General features: G+C 43.8%; 1 protein-coding gene across 1 annotated transcript in view; it reads right to left on the bottom strand.

Annotated features, from left to right (window-relative positions):
- Positions 1 to 11,741: 11,741 nt before the first annotated feature.
- LOC115194435 (ventral anterior homeobox 2-like) overlaps positions 11,742 to 19,196 on the bottom strand; it is a 31,229-nt gene continuing 23,774 nt past the window's right edge. Inside the window, exon 3 of the mRNA XM_029754130.1 lies at positions 11,742 to 13,510. Within this exon, the coding sequence (XP_029609990.1) occupies positions 13,013 to 13,510 (498 nt within the window). The 3' untranslated portion in view covers positions 11,742 to 13,012. The remainder of the gene's footprint in view (positions 13,511 to 19,196) is intronic.

Below are 19,196 nucleotides of genomic sequence, written 5' to 3'. Positions count from 1 at the left end.
GATGAGCTGTATGAACAGTGGTTTAGGAGAAAATAAACATTTCCTTGTCGTGATTAACCTTGTTTATCGGCGGGAGAGGGGACAATGTTCAGATGTGACATGCGCTGTGTAGATGTGACATTCTCTCGGTATACTACTGTACCACACTGTTCAAAAGGGAAGAGTCAAGGGGTCAAACCATTTGATTCTTGTGATGGACAAAAGCAAAAGGCACTAAACCTCCCAGAGTTAGGTGGAGAGCATGGAGTCGAGGCCAACTCACACAGAGAGAGAAGAGAGAGGCGAGAGGGGTCATTTTTTAAGGTAGAAAAGAGAGAGGTGAAAGAGAAGGTTTGTTTTACAGTGTTTTCAATGTTCTTGTCATGTCGCCTACCAATCCATTAGTGTGTGACATTGCAGTCTGTCCCAAAGAAAAATAACAAATTAATTGTCAAGCAATGAAGGAAAAGAAGAGCTGATACTGACATACAGTATATACAGGCCTTTACAAAACATACTGTACAAACCTAAAATGAGAGTTGTCAAATTGTCCTTGGTTTGGGGGAATTAGTCTGTGAGGTGAACATTTGCTTCACTGGGTCCAAGGAGAGTTAAATGTTTTTATTATTTTTATTGCAATGCTATTTATGGCAATGCTATTTTTCCATCAAAATGTTTTGCCTTGATCACATTGATGCCAGCACAGGAAGAAGAACAATATGTAATCTTAATTTTTAGTCCTTGCTTCACAATCCCTTTTATACTAGGAATCTATAATTTGGGTGGCAGAGTGTTGGACTAGTAACCAAAAGGTTGCTGGATCAAATCCCTGAGCTGACAAGGTAGAAGTCTGTTGTTCTGCCCCTGAATAAGGCAGTGTTCCCTGGTAGGCTTTCATTGTAATTAAGAAATTGTTCTTAAGTGACTTTTGCATAGTTAAATAAAGGTTAAGTTAAAATACTGACTGAGACTTGTTTTGAAAGGATTTTGAGATTGAAAATAGTGGGGGAGGAAGAGGGGAGTCACTGTGGACACTGGTACACTTCAATGATTTCTCTGTACACTTTTGATTGATAAGCAAAGACGAAGTCACAAAAAGCGTTGGAGTGACACAACATCTACGCTGTACTTATCGGAATAATTACAGAGAAATAACAACACCACAATGTAAAGCGTGGCCCAACACCATGAACATTTTGTAATGTATATATAAGGACTCTAGGAGAGACGGAGACCCGAAAACCGTCGATAAAGCGAACAAATCCACCACTGAGGCTTGAATTCAAAAACAGACTGGATTTATTGGGGCATCATGATGCACAAAAAGTGCATTGTGCAGAAAAGTGAATAAATCAAAAAGGTGAAAAAAACAAAAGACAATGTTTATACAGAAACGTGACACAGAGAAGACACAATTAGCTACCATATATACATTGTAAGTCTACATATCATTATGTATCATATGTTATATATCCCATGATGCCTCTGGATGGGTTGCCCCGACAGTTCTAAATAAGATATCTAACAGATTGTGCGTTGGGTCAGGGTTAGATGAAACACATCAAATGTACATCACCGAGCAAAGAGGCACGAGCCTGCACGACATGTGAGTCAGCTAAGTGGACTGGGTTAACCAACGAGCAGACCAAATGTGATAACTGATAAAACTATACATGTGAAAACATGATCTCATGTGAAATAAATGTGACATGGGGATGCAACATTTCAACATCTGATCCCATGAAGCTACACGTGACAACATTTGAACATTTTTAACATGTCAAAGGGAACATTTGATTTTCACATGCAAAAGTGTTTCAGATGTGAAAATGCAATTCCAACTGTGAGAGTTCGAATTAGATATTATTCTCCTCACATGAGTTTAGGTGGTGTTAACATGTAAACTCTATATTGAATACATGTGAAAAACGGACATCACGTCTCTTTTGTTTTCACATGTGAACATTTCAGCTCAACATGTGAAAACAACAGTTATTTCACATGATTTTTGTTGTTGTAATGGAAGTAATGAAATGATATGGGGTTTTAAGGTAAGTGGTACAATGTTCAGCTAAAATAGTGTCAAAATTCAACATCTACATTTTACATGATCACTGACTTTTCAATATATCTGGGAATTGAACTCACAACCTCGGGATTTGAGATACCCTGACTGATCTTTCTGCTGTGCCACAAATGCTATAGTGTGCTCATACACATTCAATACCTATAATACATCTCTGCATGTAGCAAAAATAATGCCATCTGCACTGCTGTTTTAGTCATCAGTTAATCTGACTATTCTCTCATTGATTTCATTTACTGGATTCAGTAATTTGAGGGTTCTCTGTATAATTGTCTAATGTTGGTGGGGCATATTATTCTGTTTTCATGTTACTCCTGAATATAATATTTTTTCTTGAGTGTATACAAAGTGTACTTTGAAGTCCAAAGTGTAGGAATACAGATGAGATCAGTTATTGACACAGACACGGTGGCATAGCAGGATGTTTGGTATGCTGTGAACCAAGAAGTTGTGAGTTCAAATCCCAGGAGAGGATGTGTTGAATAATGACTGTGCAAATCCTGTGTCAAATATCTAAGATGAAAACATTGCGGGTACTTTGTAATGTTCCGGGGACATCCTAACAACTCATTTTTGTTTGCAGGACATTAATGTGAAAATTTGAATCCACAATTAACTTCATGTGAAACATCATCTCATATGAAGTGTTCCAAAACCACATGCTTTGACATGATTTATATGAGAAAGGTTATGTGAAAATCCACGTGACGATACTTCACATGAAGTGTTCCAAAACCACATTGTTTCACATGAGAAATGAAATGTGCAAAATGTGACAATTTCACTTGAAATCATGTGTTTTTTATCATAAGGAAACCGTGAACACTCCGTTTTAGACTGGAGCGGTGAGTATGGAAGGTAGACAAAAAACTATTTTCCAAATCTATTGTGGGATTATTGCAACCTCTGTCAATAAGTACGATTTCAACAATCTGATTTATAGTGTGAAACACATTGACATAAATAAATGCTATGCAACCATGGAGGGCGGTCAGTGTTGTATATCAAAACATTTTGTTATTCTTCCTTCTAACTGTTTCCATAACAACTGAAATTGAATTCAACTGTTCTGAATGACATACTAATGCCCACTGACCACTTCGCCCCATCAAACCGTTATCAAGCACGATGATGTCGTCTTTTCTCGCCCTTTGACCATGTCCCTCTATTGCTTCCCTATGCACTTCCTTGTTTACGCATCATCAAAAAGCGCCGAAGAATGACAAGGGGCAAAGACTGTGCACTGCACACCAATGGGGACAAAAACTAAACCTACACGCCTTTCACACTGTTCCTTCCAACCCTTTTGTAGCAGTGTTAGCTTGTTTGAACAGGAAGAATAGAACACAGGGTGGGAGGTGTGTGTGTGTGCGAGAGAGAGAGAGAGAATCACTAATGGTCCCCCCATCCCCTCCCGCCCCGTCCTGCCTGCCTGTTGAGGACCCTGGTCGGTCGACTGGTCTCAGGAATGCAGCCGGGCTCTTTCTTTCCGAGGGCTAAGTCAGTCAGCCTCTTGTGTGAAGCATGTCAAAACAAGCAGCCATCATTCCACCCTGGGCTGAGAAAAGCAGGCAGGCTAAGGAAGAGGTGAGGAGGGGTGAGGAGAGGTGAGGGCCCTCCAGTCTACTAAGGTCACCCAGCAATTAACCCCAAGAGGTGCCCCACCCCACCCAATGTCTCTCTCTCTCTCTCTCCTTACACACACACACACACACACACACACACACACACTCATATCCCCAAGTCTCTCTCTCTAATCCAGAGGACCTCCACAGCTGATCGCCTCTCTCCCCCTCATCTGACCTCTGACCTTGCGCACCTCTTTGAATTTCACATGACTGTGCAGGTGTGGAGAAGTCCCTGGCACTGGATGGGCCCCAATTAGTGACCCTAATTAGTGCAGGGGCCCCCTGATGGGTTAAGGGAGGGGTGAGAGAAGGGGAGCAGGCAGGACAGTGATGCGTGGCTAAAGGCCTGGGAGGCCAGGGTTCTACACACACACTAATTCTACACACACTAATTCTACACACACTAATTCCACACACACTAATTCCACACACACTAATTCCACACACACTAATTCCACACACACTAATTCCACACACATTAATTCCACACACACTAATTCCACACACACTAATTCCACACACATTAATTCCACACACACTAATTCTACACACACTAATTCTAAACACACGTAGCACTAAGATGTGGCACAGGAGTAGGTGATGGCTCCGGAGGGGATGGCTACCATCTTATCAGATCTTAACCAACCATACTGTTTTTTTTTTTTCACGTTGTTCGTAACTTCTTTTGTACATAATGTTGCTGCTATCGTCCCTTATGACCAAAAAGAGCTTCTGGACATCAGAGCAGAGTTTTTCTTCAATGAGTCGGGTGGGAGGGATATACTACAGACACCCAACCAGGCCCAGATCCCCGTCATTCGCTGGAGAAGGAAACCAAAACTTTGTGGAAAAAGATCAGGGTGCCTTGTGAGGATCCGGCGACGAGTGTCTAATCTGCCTTTAGCTTGCTGGACGGAAGGCACAGTTAAATTGCAGGAAATTAAATGGGACGAACTGAAAGCACGTATATCGTACAAACAGGACATTAAAAACTGTAATATCTTATGTTTCACCGAGTCGTGGCTGAACGATGTCATTAAGAACATACAGCTGGCGGGTTATACACTATCGGCAGGACAGCACAGCAGCCTCTGGTAAGACACGGGGCGGGGGCCTATGCATATATGTAAACAACAGCTGGTGCATGCATGATATCTAAGGAAGTCTCGAGGTTTTGCTCGCCTGAGGTAGAGTATCTCATGATAAGCTGTAGACCACACTATCTACCTAGAGAGTTTTCATCTGTATATTTCGTAGCTGTCTACATACCACCACAGACCGATGCTGACACTAAAACCACACTCAATAAGCTGTATACCGCCACAAGCAAACAGGAAAATGTTCATCCAGAGGCATCGCTCCTAGTGGCCGGGGACTTTAATGCAGGGAAACTTAAATCAGTTTTACCTAATTTCTATCACCATGTTAAATGTGCAACCTGAGGGAAAGAAATTCAAGACCACCTTTACTCCACACACAGAGACGCTTACAAAGCTCTCCCTCGCCCGCCATTTGGCAAATCTGACCATAATTCTATCCTCCTGACTCCTGCTTACAAGCAAAAATTAAAGCAGGAAGCACCAGTGACTCGGTCTATAAGAAAGTGGTCAGATGAAGCAGATGCTAAACTACAAAACTGTTTTGCTAGCACAGACTGGAATATGTTCTGGGATTCTTCTGATGGCATTGAGGAGTATACCACATCAGTCACTAGCTTTATCAATAAGTGCATCGAGGACATCGTCACCACAGTGACTGTACGTACATACCCCAACCAGAAGCCAAGTATTACAGGCAACATATGCACTGAGCTAAAGGGTAGAGCTGCCGCTAACCCGGAAGCTTATAAGAAATCCCGCTATGCCCTCTGACGAACCATCAAACAGGCAAAGCGTCAAAACAGGACTAAGATTGAATCGTACTACACCGGATCCGACGCTCATCAGATGTGGCAGGGCTTGCAAACTATTAAAGACTACAAAGTGAAGCACAGCCGAGAGCTGCCCAGTGACACGAGCCTACCAGAAGAGCTAAATAACTTCTATGCTCGCTTCGAGGCAAGTAACACTGAAACATGCATGAGAGCATCAGCTGTTCCGGAAGACCGTGATCACGCTCTCTACAGCCGATGTGAGTAAGACCTTTAAACAGGTCAACATTCACAAGGACGCAGGGCCAGACGGATTACCAGGACGTGTACTCAAAGCATGCGTGGACCAACTGGCAAGTGTCTTCACTGACATTTTCAACCTTTCCCTGACCGAGTCTGTAATACCTACATGTTTCAAACAGATCACCATAGTCTCTGTGCCCAAGAAAGCAAAGGTAACCTGCCTAAATGATTACCACCCTGTAGCACTCACGTCAGTAGGTTTGAAGTGCTTTTAAAGGCTGGTCATGGCTAACATCAACACAGTCATCCCGGGAAACCCTAGACTCACTTCAATTTGCATACCGCCCCAACAGATCCACAGAAGACGTAATCTCAATCGCACCCCACCTGGACAAAAGGAACACCTATGTGAGAATGCTGTTCATTGACTACAGCTCAGCGTTCAACACCATAACGCCCATAAAGCTCATCACTAAGCTAAGGACCCTGGGACTAAACACCTCCCTCTGCAACTGGATCCTGGACTTTCAGACTGGTCCGGCAACAACACATCTGCCATGCTGATGCTCAACACTGGGGCTCCTCAGGGGTGAGTGCTTAGAGGAAGGCCCAAAAAATTGTCAAAGACTCCAGTCACCCAAGTCATAGACTGTTCTCTCTGCTACCAGAACGCCAAGTCTAGGACCAAAAGGCTCCTTAACAGCTTCTACCCCCAAGCTCCTGAACAATTAATCAAATGGCCACCCAGACTATTTCCGTTGATACACACACACAACACTAAACTGACACACACACATAACAATAAACTGACATGCACAGACAACACTAAACTGACACACACATAGCACTAAATTGACTATGCACACACAGCACTAAACTAACACACACACACACACACACACACACACACACACACACACACACAGAGCACTAAACATTCACACACACAGGTGCGCATACACACATACACACACAACACTACTGATTAAAACAAAGAAAAGGACATACAAGCAAATGTTTTATTTTCTGATCATTCTGATTACAAAAAAACTAAAACGAAATGCACACTTTCTGGGTTTGGCGTCACTGGAGCTCAGGTGAAACGACAACTTTAACCCCATGCACTCCTGTTGCACTGGCCCTACAAATCATCAGGGTTTACCTTCTCTGCTTCTGTCCACTGGCCCTACAAATCATCAGGGTTTACCTTCTCTGCTTCTGTCCACTGGCCCTACAACTCATCAGGGTTTACCTTCTCTGCTTCTGTCCACTGGCCCTACAACTCATCAGGGTTTACCTTCTCTACTTCTGTCCACTGGCCCTACAACTCATCAGGGTTTACCTTCTCTACTTCTGTCCACTGGCCCTACAACTCATCAGGGTTTACCTTCTCTACTTCTGTCCACTGGCCCTACAACTCATCAGGGTTTACCTTCTCTAATTCTGTCCACTGGCCCTACAACTCATCAGGGTTCCTCTCTACTTCTGTCCACTGGCCCTACAACTCATCAGGGTTTACCTTCTCTACTTCTGTCCACTGGCCCTACAACTCATCAGGGTTTACCTTCTCTACTTCTGTCCACTGGCCCTACAACTCATCAGGGTTTACCTTCTCTACTTCTGTCCACTGGCCCTACAACTCATCAGGGTTTACCTTCTCTACTTCTGTCCACTGGCCCTACAACTCATCAGGGTTTACCTTCTCTACTTCTGTCCACTGGCCCTACAACTCATCAGGGTTTACCTTCTCTGCTTCTGTCCACTGGCCCTACAACTCATCGGGGTTTACCTTCTCTGCTTCTGTCCACCGCTACAGGGAGTGCTACCCGGCTCCCCACCTCCATCCCTCCCCGCCTCCCTTTCTACCTTTCCTTCTTCCTTTCATCCCCTACTAAAGGGGGGGGCTCCCTTCCTTCCTACCTACCCACCTTCCCTGCCTCCCTTTCTATCTTCCGTCCTTCCTTCTTTCCATCCATCCTTCCTTCCGTCATTGTGAAACGGGCCACCCATCTGGTCTCCTTTCTCCTGGCCCTCTCGCCCTCTCAAATAAAGGCGCCAATCATTTTAATTGGCACCCTGGAGTCAATTGTCCCTGTGTTGCTGGAAAAGGAGGAGAGGAGAGGTATATAATTGTTTGTCATCCAGAGAGGGTATAGTTAGTAGCCAACTTGTGAATCAGCAAAAGATTAAATATATTTCCCCTAGATCAAATGCTACAGTTCACACGCAGCCATTGTTGGATAATAGTCTTGGTTTTGAACAGGATGTTGTCCATAAGAATGAATTAAAGTCAGTTGCGTGAAGTGTTGTGGTGAATAGAAGAGACAGACAGACCAAGTTACATAGACATATATTTATATGCATAAAAATACATATTATACAATATTTTGTCCTTTCAAGCCAGAGAGCCTGAAAACCACTTTTTCAAACCAGAACACAAAGAAAATCTCTTTAAATAAGTGCAATTTGTTAATGAGACAAAGAATTGTAAAGCATATATCACGTTTTTTATTTTTTGCGTCTTTTTTTGTTGTTGCTGTTTTTTGTTGTTGCTGTTTTTTGTTGTTGCTGTTTCTTGTTGTTGTAAACATCACATGGTACTGAGATGGAGATACTTGTGCTAATACCCATATATTTACATTGTAGTTTGTTCTTCACTGTGAGTAGTAGAACGGTGCCGATTAACTTGACATGGTCAAACACAACTTTTACTTAGCCTGATCACAGATCAGTTTGTACTTTTATCCAACAGCATGACAAATTATAGTTGGCTAAGCACATACAGATTAGGAATTAGGCTTTAACTTTACTGCCAAAAGGAAATAATGTACTGTATGGCATTATATACTGTACCCTCACATAACCCGACCTGTGCATAAGAACAAAACACTCCCTCTGTACTTTATTTTCTTATTTTTTTTAAATAAACAAACAAACATTGCCACACAATCGCATAAAACCATCAAAATCATGATACAGTAGCACCACGTACATGGAGAGAGAGAGAGAGAGACACGAACCGGGCCCATATTTACAAAGTGTTTCAGATACTTTGGGAATATGGGCCCTGGGGAGCCTGAAGCAGGAGAGTGTTCTCCAGGTTTGGGGTCAATTCAATTTCAATTCCATTCAATTCATAAAGTAAACCAGATTCCAATTCCAATACCAAATGTTCCTTATTAAAAAGCATTGAAGAGAATCAGAATTGAAATGGTATTGACCCCAACCCTGGTATGTTGTAACCCCGGTCACATCTCTCTGACATGGGTTTGTTCGTATATGAAGGTGAATTTTCAGTGTTGCACAGTGTCAGGAGATAACGCGTAACAAAAGTCAGCGAGAGCAGAGAGAGAAAGAGAGAAACTGTTTGATGCTGAGCTATTGGCTAGGAAAGCACTATCATCTTCTACCCAGGAAGGGCAAAGGTTAGATTTCCTTCTGTGGTGCCTTTTGAATGTTATTTTTGGAACATGAGAACGGCCTCTCCTTAAACGAAACACACGTAATAGATTTTTAGCGCTGCTTTTCCAACAACGTGCACAAGAACAGCATCGGCTGAACATACAACACAAACACAGGACTGTACAGCTGCAGGAAAAGGAGTTGTTATTGAAAGAGATGGTCAGACGAGCGAGCGAGGGATCATGCGACCGTTACTTCTCTACTCGTTTAGTTGTTTACTGGGGAAGTCTTGAAGGGATTGAAGCTGGGTGAATATCTGAGTTTGACACAGATACTGAGAACTGACAAAAAAAATACCACTGACTTTACAGGAGGAAATAATTGTTTCGTTAAAAATAAAAAAATAAATACAGTGTGAGGAGAGAATGCCTTTGACAAAGCGGTAGGGGAGAAGCAAAGAGTTCTGGACCCAAAAAAAGAAAGATGAAATAAGACAAAAAAGGAAGTGAAGTAGAAGTGGGAAGCTAGGTAAGTTGCTTCCTGCCTACCTGCTTTTCTGGCTGCCTGTCTATCTCCCTCCCTCAGTGCCTCTCTGCCTCCCTCCCTGTCTATCTCCCTACCTCCCTGCCTCTCTGCCTCTCAGGTCTGCCTCTCCCTTCAATATTTGATGGAGGATGGTGTGAATTATGGATGCTGCTTATTGAAAATAACATGATGTTCAACAACAGCCCAGGTAGAACCACAGCAACAGCACACAAAACAGAGAGGTTTCCATGACTACAAGACCCACAGCGGCGCTTCACTACGACAACGTGAAGGTGAGACTGGCAGAGAAAGGTCAGAAGGTCAGAGAGACACCATAGTAGAGCAAATCTGTTGTTTTACTCTCGGAATCTTTTTCCAAACACTTTTTTCACAGAAGGGGATTTTTTCAGGCTTTGGATCAATTTAGGTAGATGACCTTGGTGATTTTTTGTGAAGGTTGGCGATTTTTTATTGATGTCATCACGTAGCAAACGTACCTTCACGAGAACAAGAAATAGGGGGCTCAAAATGTGATCCATATACACTGAGTGTACAAATCATTAGGAACACCTGCTCTTTCCATGACATATACTGACCTGTTGAATCCAGGTGAAAGCTATAAACCCTTATTAATGTCACTTGTTAAATCCACTTCAATCAGTGTAGATGAAGGGGAGGTGACAAATTAAAGAAGGATTTTTAAGCCTTGAGACAATTGAGACATGGATTGTGTATGTGTGCCATTCAGAGGGTGAATGGCCAAGACAAAACATATGACTGCCCTTTGTGCGGGGTATAGTAGTAGGTGCCAGGTGCACCGGTTTGTGTCAAGAACTGCAGTGCTGCTGGGTTTTTCATGCTCAACAGTTTCCCATGTGTATCAAGAATGGTCTACAACCCAAAGGACATCCAGCCAACTTAACACAACTGTGGGAAGCATTGGAGTCAACATGGGCCAGAATTCCTGTGGAACGCTTTCGACACCTTGTAGAGTTAATGTCCCGATGAATAGGAAAACCACCAAGCTAGAGGTGAGAAATAGAAAGTTGTCAAAAGACCCAGGGGAGATAACTCTAGTTAACATTGACAAACTGAGGTCGAATTACAGTGACCAGGGCTTGGAGCTTCGAGTCTCTTTGAGAAAATAATTTGAAACGTGTCTGAACTGAATCCAGAATCTCTGACTGACCCTTAACCTGTCTTCTTAACAGATAGTCTGCATACACTGTGTTTAGAACTGTACCTACAGGCGATACAACCTGTGAATATCTGATACCTCAAGATCTCAAATAACTTTCACGGTCTACCACATGACAACAAACTATATTAAAAAAGAGGGAGATGGGAGATCATATAAAAATCTTCAAGGAACATAAAGTGCTTTAGATCAAAGTAAATGGGTGAGTCTTGAGCGCGGGAGAGGGTCTAGGAAGGAATAACCAAATATAATTGTTAAATAATAAAAAGGAAAGGTAAAATAGAAGCCATTGAAAGTACCAATCTGAGAAAACATATACATAAAAAAAAAAGCTTATTATGACTTGAGAGAAGAAACCAGTTGAAAAGAGATGCCTACTGCACCCTACAGTATCTGTTGACCCATCAGAACATCACACACAGACTTCCATGAGATAAGGAGAAGGATTGATATGAACCGGTTAGAAATTCTGTGTTTGTGTGTGTTTGTGTGTGTTTTGTGTATGTGTGTTTGTATGTGTGTGTGTGTGTGTGTGTTTTGTGTGTGTGTTTTGTGTGTGTGTGTGTGTTTTGTGTATGTGTGTTTGTGTATGTGTGTTTGTGTGTTTTGTGTGTTTTGTGTGTGTTTTGTGTATGTGTGTTTGTGTGTGTGTGTATGTGTGTGTGTGTGTGTGTGTGTGTGTGTGTGTGTGTGTGTGTGTGTGTGTGTGTGTGTTTTGTGTATGTGTGTGTGTGTGTGTGTATGTGTGTGTGTGTGTGTGTTTTGTGTGTGTGTGTGTGTTTTGTGTATGTGTTTTGTGTATGTGTTTTGTGTATGTGTGTGCACCAAACCTACGTGAACAACATTCAAACACAAGATTTGGGATAAGGAGTGTTTGGCCAGACCAAGCAAAGGGGGCTGTGGTGGGATATGTACGGGACAGATGGGTCGCTTTTTATGTACAGTTAAACAAATTCACCCCCCACCCCGCCCCCCAACGATGATGAGCCCTTTTTGTTTGCAAACATTCAAAGATTATCTAAACCGGGGGGTCGTTGTGGCAACCTGCGGGTGGGTGGCTTTTAACCAGAGAGTAGTCTCTGTAGCCAATGGTAAAGCATATGGAGTGATACTGTCACCCGTGAATTACACATCAAGAGTTAATCTCATGGGAGAGGATAAAAGGTCAGGGGGTTAGAGGTCAAAGGTCAAACTCCTCAGGTTGACCTAGATTTACTCCAGTTGATTGGACGACACGACAACGTGAGGATGTAGCGCAGAGCAGAGGCCAAGCTAACGGCGCTGTCGCTAACCCGTTACTTTGGCAAGGACATACTGTAACCCCCAGTACCTTTTCTCAGCCGCTTTTTCTTCTTCATAGCATGGATTTGACCTAGGACTAGCTTTAGTTCACACATTACTTGTCTACATTTTTTTAAATACACACACAACCAACCAAATACAGAATTTACAGGAATCAGTGTTGGACACTATACAGTGCAAATTAACATTAGAAACTGCTAACGCGTATGATTATTTTACTTGGAACGCTCTGGCAGAAAACTGCCACATGATGGGAAACCTGGTCATTTTGCTGGAATGTATGTAATATGTTAAAGGGGTAACTGGTTGCACTCCTTTGTATTGTAATGTAATCTATAGACGACATCACGCTTATTCACTTACACTGACTCAGTCAGGGCCTTTTCTACAATGTCAGGCTTTTAAAAAACATTATGGAACAGAAAGAAAGAAAGATAGAAAGAAAGAAAGAAGAGAACGATCACACAAACGCACTGACTGGACAAAGTGAACTGAGGAGGAGAAGCGTTAAGAAAAAAATATCTGTTCTCCGTATGAATCACACACACATTTCATTTCTCCCAAATAATTCACAAGCAAAGTTTTTGTGTGTGACGGGCATCATCATCACCCCTGTCTGTCACCCCACGTGGTCCTGTTCCGTAACACCACACCCCCCCCGTGGCAGGCAGTAGCTGAACAATGATGTTGATGAGCCAACCAATGATGGACAGCAATGTTGGTGGGTGGATAGGTGGGAGACCGGGGGGGAGTCATCCCAACCCCTTAATGGCCGCTTTTTAGGAAACTCTCTTCTTCCCACTTAGATCTCCATCCTTGGAGATCCTGTCCAGCCGCATGTATGGCTCGAACGCCGAGGACCCGCACCCGTACCCAGACGCCAGTTCATGATGAGCACCCCCTAGCAGCGGCATTGAGAAGCAGAGTGAGTGCGGCGGCGGCATGCCCAGACGTGGCGAAGGGGAAGTCCCTCCCAGGGAGGGCAGTGACAGCCCGAAAGTTCCACCCATGCCAAGAACGCCATTTCCTGGTGGCGTGCTTCTACTCACCCCTGGCGAGCAGGAGCCCCCTCCGGAGCTGACCAATAGGGAGCCATTTCCTGGGTGGTGGCCCAATGGGGGATTGGGGGGCGGGGCGGAGAGGAGGCGGCCCTGTTCGAGGAGACGCAAAATGTTACAGGTGGCCAGTGACTCAGAGGTGGAGGAGGAGCGCTTGTCAGAGTCCTTGGTCGTGTCCTTCTTCTGCTTGGTGCGACGGTTCTGGAACCACACTTTAACCTATAAAGACAGAAGAAGTGAGACAGACTAAAGAGTTAAAACATGGTTTTATTCATTGAACGGTTCACTAAATCAGCAGACAATAGGATAAATATTAACTCTTACTTATGTCTAGTTCAAACTACACAAACACAGATTCTGTCTCAACAATCATCTTAGCCATCATTGGATTCCGGTTAATACTGTTGCATGAAACTTTTATGAAAATGAAACCGTTATTTAATTCAGCAAGTCATTGTCAAGAAGGCACCTCCAAGTTGAGAGTTACGATACATAACTACAGTGAGGGAAAAAAGTATTTGATCCCCTGCTGATTTTGTACGTTTGCCCACTGACAAAGAAATGATCAGTCTATAATTTTAATGGTAGGTTTATTTGAACAGTGAGAGACAGAATAACAACAAAAAAATCCAGAAAAACGCATGTCAAAAATGTTATAAATTGATTTGCATTTTATTGAGGGAAATAAGTATTTGACCCCCTCTCAATCAGAAAGATTTCTGGCTCCCAGGTGTCTTTTATACAGGTAACGAGCTGAGATTAGGAGCACACTCTTAAAGGGAGTGCTCCTAATCTCAGTTTGTTACCTGTATAAAAGACACCTGTCCAGAGAAGCAATCAATCAATCAATCAGATTCCAAACTCTCCACCATGGCCAAGACCAAAGAGCTCTCCAAGGATGTCAGGGACAAGATTGTAGACCTACACAAGGCTGGAATGGGCTACAAGACCATCGCCAAGCAGCTTGGTGAGAAGGTGACAACAGTTGGTGCGATTATTCGCAAATGGAAGAAACACAAAAGAACTGTCAATCTCCCTCGGCCTGGGGCTCCATGCAAGATCTCACCTCGTGGAGTTGCAATGATCATGAGAACGGTGAGGAATCAGCCCAGAAAAAAACGGGAGGATCTTGTCAATGATCTCAAGGCAGCTGGGACCATAGTCACCAAGAAAACAATTGGGAACACACTACGCCGTGAAGGACTGAAATCCTGCAGCGCCCGCAAGGTCCCCCTGCTCAGGAAAGCACATATACATGCCCATCTGAAGTTTGCCAATGAACATCTGAATGATTCAGAGGACACCTGGGTGAAAGTGTTGTGGTCAGATGAGACCAAAATGGAGCTCTTTGGCATCAACTCAACTCGCCGTGTTTGGAGGAGGAGGAATGCTGCCTATGACCCCAAGAACACCATCCACACCGTCAAACATGGAGGTGGAAACATTATGCTTTGGGGGTGTTTTTCTGCTAAGGGGACAGGAGAACTTCACCGCATCAAAGGGATGATGGACAGGGCCACGTACCATCAAATCTTGGGTGAGAACCTCCTTCCCTCAGCCAGGGCATTGAAAATGGGTCGTGGATGGGTATTCCAGCATGACAATGACCCAAAACACACGGCCAAGGCAACAAAGGAGTGGCTCAAGAAGAAGCACATTAAGGTCCTGGAGTGGCCTAGCCAGTCTCCAGACCTTAATCCCATAGAAAATCTGTGGAGGGAGCTGAAGGTTCGAGTTGCCAAACGTCAGCCTCGAAACCTTAATGACTTGGAGAAGATCTGCAAAGAGGAGTGGGACAAAATCCCTCCTGAAATGTGTGCAAACCTGGTGGCCATCTACAAGAAACGTCTGACCTCTGTGATTGCCAACAAGGGTTTTGCCACCAAGTACTAAGTCATGTTTTGCAGAGGGGTCAAATACTTATTTCCCTCATTAAAATGGAAATCAATTTATAACATTTTTGACATGCATTTTTCTGGATTTTTTGTTGGTGTTATTCTGTCTCTCACTGTTCAAATAAATCTACCATTAAAATTACAGACTGATAATTTCTTTGTCAGTGGGCAAACGTACAAAATCAGCAGGGGATCAAATACTTTTTTCCCCTCACTGTATATTCTTTCAGTGGAGGCTACAGTAAAGTATATGATAGTATATGCTATTTCCACAAGTTGGTGACACGTGATACCTAGCTAAGTGTCTGGCCATCCATGCACGCACAGACACAAGCAGTATACATACAGAGACAACCCCCAGTACACGTCATTGGATCAACACTGTTGTATTTCCCGCTGGGTTCAACCATGATTGATCGGTTTTACTCTCATCTCTCTCCACTCTAATCAAATCAACGTTTAGCAGATGTTAAAGCAGGTGCAGCAAAATGCTTGTGTTTCCAGCTCTAGCAGTGCAGTAAATGTCTAACAGTACAATACTAATGCAGAAATATTCCCTGGAGATAAAATACTTCGGAAAAAAAAGAAATGAAAAAATATCAGAACGAGTAATGTCAGAGTACAGAATATAAATATGTGGTGCGCACAGACAGTATGGACAATATAAGTAGGAAAAAAGCATGTACGGCAGTAGTTATATAAGATGAGCTATGTGGAGAATACAGTATGTACAGCAGTAGTTTAATAGGATGAGCTATGTGGAGAATACAGTATGTACAGCAGTAATTATATAGGATGAGCTATGTGGAGAATACAGTATGTACAGCAGTAGTTATATAGGATGGGCTGTGGAGAATACAGTATGTACAGCAGTAGTTATATAGGATGAGCTATGTGGAGAATACAATATGTACAGCAGTAGTTATATAGGATGGGCTATGTGGAGAATACAGTATGCACAGCAGTAGTTATAAAGCATAAGCTTTGTGGAGAATACAGTATGTACAGCAGTAGTTATATAGGATGAGCTATGTGGAGAATACAGTATGTACAGCAGTAGTTATATAGGATGAGCTATGGGGAGAATATAGTATGTACAGCAGTAGTTATAAAGCATTAGCTATGTGGAGAAAACAGTATGTACAGCAGTAGTTATAAAGCATAAGCTATGTGGAGAAAACAGTATGTACAGCAGTAGTTATATAGGATGGGCTATGTGGAGAATACAGTATGTACAGCAGTAGTTATATAGGATGAGCTATGTGGAGAATACAGTATGTACAGCAGTAGTTAAATAGGATGAGCTATGTGGAGAATACAGTATGTACAGCAGTAGTTATATAGGATGAGCTATGTGGAGAATACAGTATGTACAACAATAGTTATATAGGATGAGCTATGTGGAGAATACAGTATGTACGGAAGTAGTTATATAGGATGGGCTATGTGGAGAATACAGTATGTACAGCAGTAGTTATATAGGATGGGCTATGGGGAGAATATAGTATGTACAGCAGTAGTTATAAAGCATAAGCTATGTGGAGAATACAGTATGTACAGCAGTAGTTATATAGGATGGGCTATGTGGAGAATACAGTATGTACATGTAAAGTGAATAATAAATTAGCTTAACTTCTCAGAGATTAAATTATATTTGATTGCACCGGTAGGTTGATGCAGACAAGGGGGAGGGATTAGAGTAAAATGGGAGTTTGAATGGGGACCTTGTCAGTCAGTGGGTGTGAGAGTGGAATCAATTCTGGTGCCACCAATGACAACAGAGACTAAAGTATCTAACACGCTGGCCCAAGTAAGTCAAAGCTATAACCACAGGGATAGGTTTCAATGGTATCTAGGATGCTGGTGTTGCCTAACCCGGTTTCAACTGAGAGACAAAGAAAGTGCAAAGCAAAGATCTCATCTCTCACTGCACTGTTCTGCACTGTACTGCACAGTACTGTACTGCAGTGTACTGCACTGCACGGCACTGCACTGTTCTGCTGTCACTGTACTTCACTGTACTTCACTGTACTGCACTGGACAGTACTTTACTGCACTGGACTGTACTTTACTGCACTGCATGGTATTCCACTGTACTGCACTTCACTGCTCTGTACTGTAGTGTACTGTACTGTTCTGCACTTTACTGCACTGTTCTGCACTGTACTGCACTGCACTGTAGTGTACTGCACTGTAGTGTACTGCACTGTACTTTACTGCACTGTACTGCAGTGTACTGTAGTGTACTGCACTGTACTGCACTGCTCTGCGCTGTACTGTAGTGTACTGTACTGTACTGCAGTGTACTGTACTGTACTGCACTGCACTGTACTGTACTGTAGTGTACTGTAGTGGAGTGTACTGCACTGTTCTGCACTGTAGTGTAGTGTATTGTAGTGTACTGAACTGTACTGAACTGTTCCGACTGTGCTTGTTTCTGGATGTTTAATTGATGCGCAGGTGCTTTAATGTATAGCGTGTGGGTTGGGGGGGGCTACGCACACACACAGGATGATGGGGGTCAGGGGAGATCAGATGTGTTTGCTCACACACACACACAGGGTAATGGGGGTCAGGGGAGATCAGATGTGTTTGATCACACACACACACACAGGGTAATGGGGGTCAGGGGAGATCAGATGTGTTTGATCACACACACACACACACACACACACACACACACACACACACACACACACACACACACACACACACACACACACACACACACACACACACACACACACACACACACACACACACACACACACACACACACAGGGTAATGGGGGTCAGGGGAGATCCGATGTGTTTGCTCACACACACAGGGTAATGGGGGTCAGGGGAGATCAGATGTGTTTGATCACACACACACACAGGGTAATGGGGGTCAGGGGAGATCAGATGTGTTTGATCACACACACACACAGGGTAATGGGGGTCAGGGGAGATCAGATGTGTTTGATCACACACACACACAGGGTAATGGGGGTCAGGAGAGATCAGATGTGTTTGCTCACACACACACACACACAGGGTAATGGGGGTCAGGGGAGATCAGATGTGTTTGATCACACACACACAGGGTAATGGGGTCAGGGGAGATCAGATTGTTTCCTCACACACACACACAGAGTAATGGGGGTCAGGGGAGATCAGATGCGTTTGCACACACAGAGAAATCATACTCATGAAAAATGTATACAATCTTCACTGACTTACTGCTCTTTTCCTCACCCCTCGGGTGTGAGTGTGCATGCGTGCGTTTTTGTGTGTGAAATGGCATTCGACCGGGGCAAGGCGATCACCACACATTGAAGTGAGCTGACTGGAAGAATGCGATCGCTGCGTTTTCATATCGAGAATAAACCCTCTGTCACATTCTCCTTCATATTCTCTCTCCGCCACTCTATACATTCACCATGAGATGAACACATCTCTTGGCACAGATCATGTAGTATAGTGTTCACTCTAACATGCAGCCTGTACACATACAGGACACGCTACCAGCGTCAACTCATCCCCTCTTTATCTGGAGAACACTGCCATCTAATTCAGCTAAAGAGGGGATTGGTACAGCGAAGCGGAGTGAGTTCCAGTTACAATGGCGGCCTACACCGGCCAAACCCAGACGACGCTGGGCCAACTGTCCACCAGCCAAACCCAGACGACGCTGGGCCAACTGTACACCAGCCAAACCCAGACGACGCTGGGCCAACTGTACACCGGCCAAACCCAGACGACGCTGGGCCAACTGTTCACCAGCCAAACCCAGACGACGCTGGGCCAACTGTCCACCGGACAAACCCAGACGACGCTGGGCCAACTGTCCACCGGCCAAACCCAGACGACGCTGGGCCAACTGTCCACCAGCCAAACCCAGACGACGCTGGGCCAACTGTCTACCAGCCAAACCCAGACAATGCTGGGCCAACTGTCCACCAGCCAAACCCAGACGACACTGGGCCAACTGTCCACCAGCGAAACCCAGACGACGCTGGGCTAACTGT

Source organism: Salmo trutta, chromosome 5 (genome assembly GCF_901001165.1).
Source record: "Salmo trutta chromosome 5, fSalTru1.1, whole genome shotgun sequence".
Taxonomy (NCBI): domain Eukaryota; kingdom Metazoa; phylum Chordata; class Actinopteri; order Salmoniformes; family Salmonidae; genus Salmo; species Salmo trutta.
This window is presented reverse-complemented; position numbering and strand designations above follow the sequence as displayed.